The sequence below is a fragment of the Nilaparvata lugens genome, chromosome 5 (assembly GCF_014356525.2).
Source record: "Nilaparvata lugens isolate BPH chromosome 5, ASM1435652v1, whole genome shotgun sequence".
Classification (NCBI taxonomy): Eukaryota; Metazoa; Arthropoda; class Insecta; order Hemiptera; family Delphacidae; genus Nilaparvata; species Nilaparvata lugens.
This window is the reverse complement of record NC_052508.1, coordinates 50955302-50960053: the sequence shown is the minus strand read 5'-3', so window position 1 is coordinate 50960053 and position 4752 is coordinate 50955302. Positions and strand designations below refer to the sequence as shown.

Genomic DNA, 4752 nt, shown 5'->3' with positions numbered 1-4752 from the left:
AATCAATTTCAAGGACGCCAGACGAGGACAGTGAATAGAGAGAGCAAGTCAGAAATAGAATGGAGAAAAAGGTGAATGGACAGAGACACTTTTTGTGCTGGGCTCGCTAGTGAAGAAAATGAAGAAATCTACATTTCCATTGTGATTATAATAGATTACGTTTAAATCACAATTCCTAATCAATAAACAACAATCATTAATTATTCGAATAATTATTAATTATCACAATTAACAAATCAATCATAATTACGGTAATCAATTATGATCTGTATAAAATAAGTTGAGATTTGGGCCTCTGTCCGAAGAAATTACAGGGTTGTCAACTCGTGTAAAATAGCAGCTTTCTCAAATTTCCAATTTAACTATAGTTTTAACTCCTATGGTTATTTTTTAATTATTGGTATGATTATGTTTGTCAATGTCGAGATAAATTTCGAACAGAAAACATGAAATTTTCGACATGCTGGAAACTTTTTTTTGTTTCTAAAAATGAAGTGGGTGGTGAAATCGAGAAAGTTTCTCAGAAATAATTGAAATTATTTTTCCAATATTGTCAAAAGTAGTCGGTAGAACGTTTCAAAGTGAAGGATAGCGTCTGCATGGTGTGCCACCATTTTATATAAATAAAACTGCTAAAAGAGTGTTAATGCTTTTTGGATATATCTGTAAATCACGGAAATTTCGCCTACTTTCTTCTAAAAATTCGGAAAATCGGTAATCGGCGATATGGATAGTTGGAGTTCTACTGTATTACTGATTTACTCCGACAAATAAGAAGATTGAATGATACCAAACTCACAATGACAGTCTACCACTCACTCATAATGTCACACATCCGCTATGCCATTATTGTGTGGGGTGGGTCGTGCTAGAATCTGGAGAGGGTGTTCAAGCTACAAAAAAAGCTGTTAAAAGCGATCAAAGGTATTATGCCTTTAGAGTCCTGTAGGAATCACTTTAAAGAATTAGGCATACTAACCGTTCCCTCTATTTATATATATGAGGTGATTAAGCATGTTAGAAGAAAGACAATGACTAGAAATGCTGATTCGCATGGATACAATACTAGAAATAGAGGAGACTATGCTTCACTGTATCACAGAACAGCTCTTTTTGAGAAAAAAACCACATATATGGGCCTTAAGTTTATTACAAAGCTTCCCACTCACTTGAAAAATTGTGAAGATGTCGATGTTTTTGAGAAAGAGTTAAAAAGTTTTTTGATGCTTGGAGTATTCTATACCACAGAAGAGTTTGCGTGTAGAGAGTTCACTTTGTGTGATTTTTTTTTTTTTTTTTTGTAATACTGTATGTATTATAAATTTTTGACAATTCCTATACTCTGATTAGAGTCTCTGGGAAGCTTTAAAAACAAACAAACAAACAATTATTTTACGCGCAGCATGACCCGGTGTCATGACTCGTAGTAATGAGTGAATTTGGGACAAGCTGCTGCCGTGAGCCGTGCGCAAGTCACTCACTGTACGCATCAAGTGCCAGATCAATGCAGAGAGTATTGAATGTACAGTAATGTTATATTGTAATATTCTGGAGCAATGTGCCGCACAACATGCTGCAGTCGGCTTTCATGCGCCATGAAACAGTGTACAGTAGCGACCTTGGGACAAGTTCCCGTTTCCCGGCGCAGCCGCGAGGCTTTGCGGTCTATACAATCATTACTGCTCTAGTGTTCTCAAAGTCGCGCAACAAACAGCATCTTTAATATTGTTGTGCTGCGTCGTTTTATTGCTTGTCGGTGCAGTTTGTTGCTTGTATTTTGAAACATATCATCTGTTGAAATTGTTTATAAGATTATTGTTTGGAATGGAGTGGAAAAGATCTGGAGTACTCAAACTTATTGAACTTTTCAAAAGAGAGCCAGTGCTGTGGAAACTTTCCCATCCAAATCACAAAAACTTCAATTGTAGGATCGAAGCCATGAAAAGGATTGCAGAAGAGATGGAGACCACGCCTTCCGATGTAGAAAAGAAGTTGCATACGTTGCGATCGCAGTATTTGAGGGAGAAAGTGAGAATAGTAAGGAGTAAAAGAGTTGCTACATGTGCTAGTGAAATTTACACTCCAAAATGGCAGTATTATAAAATACTGAGTTTCCTGCCTTCAACGAGCAAGCCTGAAAACACAAACTCAATAAACTTGGTGAGCAAACACTTTTTATTGAATTATTCTTTTGTTGGGAATTATATTACACAATTGCCAACTCAGCCTGTCTCCTATCTCTCACTCCCACTTTCCTATAGACTCTCATCACGTGCAACTCCCAATTAAAACCAAAAAATTTTATTCATTTCTCCTAATACCCAATCAATTCCAATCTCCTAAAAACTAATATCTTGTATAATAGTCCAGTAGTCCAGTCACTCACTATATTACATTGGTGCTTGCAATTTATATTGTATGGTAGTTCAGAATTTTTAATATATTTGTTTGGACACAGACCCAAGAGAAGTCCAGAACCAATTTTTCATTCTAAATTTCCTTGTGCTGGATACAGAGTGACCCAAAAACCTCGTATTTTGGTTTATTTTCCAGTTTTCAGCTATTTCCGCCAAAACCTGAAATCGAACAGAAAAATGTGCTATCATTTTCTTTAGATTATAAAATTCTGTATAAAATGAGATCATCCTGGACTCCCTATCTCCAATAAGTACTGAGTTACAGTTTTTCAAAAAATGATTAAAATTTTTATGAATTTCAGTTTTTGATCAACAATATCTTCCGATTGTTACCATTCAAACGTATAATTCAAAATCCCTCTGGGCGTAATTTTGTACTCTACAATCTGAGACCAGGTAGAGCGCCCTATCGCATATAGATTTCCAGGTACATCTGATAACAATGCTCCTTGTATTTCGAAAATTACTCGATAATTCTTAGCTTCAACCATCATCACCAACTGCATTCTCCTCACATTGAGCTTTCGTAAGATCATGTTCTATGTTTTCTATCCGTTTTAAACACTCATAACTTTTGAAAAAGATACAATGACCGGATCTCATCGTGCTACAGCTCATCAAGGCGATTCAAAATAATGGAAAATAAGTAAAATAAGAGTTCGGTCGAAAAATGGAAAATACATTCTTGAATGTACTTTAACCAGTATTTCAATACACAAAAAATGGCCAATTTCTATATTAAAAGCTGTGTATCTTGTGAAATACTTCAGAAATACTTCAGAAATACTTCAGATAAATTACCATATTCTATAGTAAGGATCAGAATGAAGGATAGAATTCCACATTCATCAAAGATTTCTAAAATGAGGAATTTTATCTGAAGTATTTCACAAGATAGGTAGCTTAAAATATTATATGAATTGGTCATTTTTCTATTGAAATACTGGTTAAAATTCACGCAAGGATGAATTCTCCATTTTCCGACCGAATTCAACTGATGCCTGATTTTTTTATCAAAATTTTGGTCAGCAAAGCTGATTGTAATTGCAAAGCTTACCAAATATTGATGGCTTATTCAAAGCTTAGTCATCCTAAACCTACATGTTTTTTTCCGAAATCTTTTAATTCTAATTCACTTGTGCCTTTACAGGTGGAGAAACTTGTTAAAGATGTGATCGATGGTACCAACTCTATACCAGAGGCCGAAATTGAAGGAGATGCAAATAATTCTAGTATTCCAAGTCAAGCTCAGTTGTTTGGTGAGTTGGAAAATGGATCCCCAAGCCCCTCTCCACAAGTCTCTGCATCTAAGAGTCGCAAACGAAACCCGGACTCAGAATTGAGTGGAATTGAAAAGAAAATCAATCTCTTGATGACATCCAGTGTGGGTAAAACTAGGGATGAAAATATCTCTTTTGATGATTTTGTAGCTGAAGAAGTAACACCGACGATTCGCAAACGAAACCCCGACTTTGAATTATTAAGTGGACATAAGAAGAAAATGAGTCACTCATATGATGTAATGACTTCTAATTCAGGTAAAGCTAGGGATGAAGATACTTGTTTTGGTGATTTTGTAACTGAAGCATTGAAAAAACTGCCTGATAGGAGAATGAAAGCTTGGGTGAGAAGTAAAATCACCAACATTCTTTTCGAAGCGGAGTTTGGAGGAGAATCTTCTCAACCTCATTTTCAGCCTCATCCAATGAGTTCGACCAACTTTGTCAACTCCTCACAACAAATGCAACATTCCAGCCAACATCAGTCTCCTTACAATAGCCCAAACAGTTCATATGCATCTTCCCACTCCCCCAAAACAAATGACCTCTTTAAGAACAACTCCCCTTTACAAATTCAAATTACTCCTGATTGATAGGCCATCTACCTCTAAGAGGTGACTATTCTAATACCTAATTCGACAACATATAACATGCAATGGTCAGCAAAAACCAACAAAATGGTCATGAAACGAAACAATTATCATGTTTTTCCAACATTCATTACTTTTTATACATAATTTGCTTACAAGTATAAATAATTATTATTTAATGCTCTCAGCTCTTCAGAATATATTTTCATATTTTGTATAACTTTAATAAAATGTAAAAAAAACAATGTGTGTATTTTCACAAGATAAAACTATAGTATACGACAGTGAATCGGGTAATTTGGCAACAATGCAAATAGTTTATTGTTATCGTGGAAAACGCAACTACTGCCATATTGTAGCTCCCGCCTTACCAGTTACCATTCACATATTAGGCACCAGGAATCCACAGGAAATACAGGAAAAGTCCACAGTATCACAGTGTGGTGTGCAATCTCATCAAGGGCT

At 35.5% G+C, this 4752-nt stretch overlaps 1 protein-coding gene across 1 annotated transcript; it reads left to right on the top strand.

Moving 5' to 3' along the window:
* Positions 1-1583: 1583 nt before the first annotated feature.
* On the top strand, positions 1584-4524 carry LOC111051829. The gene is made up of 2 exons (XM_022338402.2): positions 1584-2160; positions 3568-4524. Exons 1-2 carry the CDS (start codon positions 1825-1827, stop codon positions 4288-4290), a joined length of 1059 nt encoding a protein of 352 aa, XP_022194094.2. The 5' UTR covers positions 1584-1824; the 3' UTR covers positions 4291-4524.
* The last annotated feature ends 228 nt before the right edge of the window (positions 4525-4752 follow it).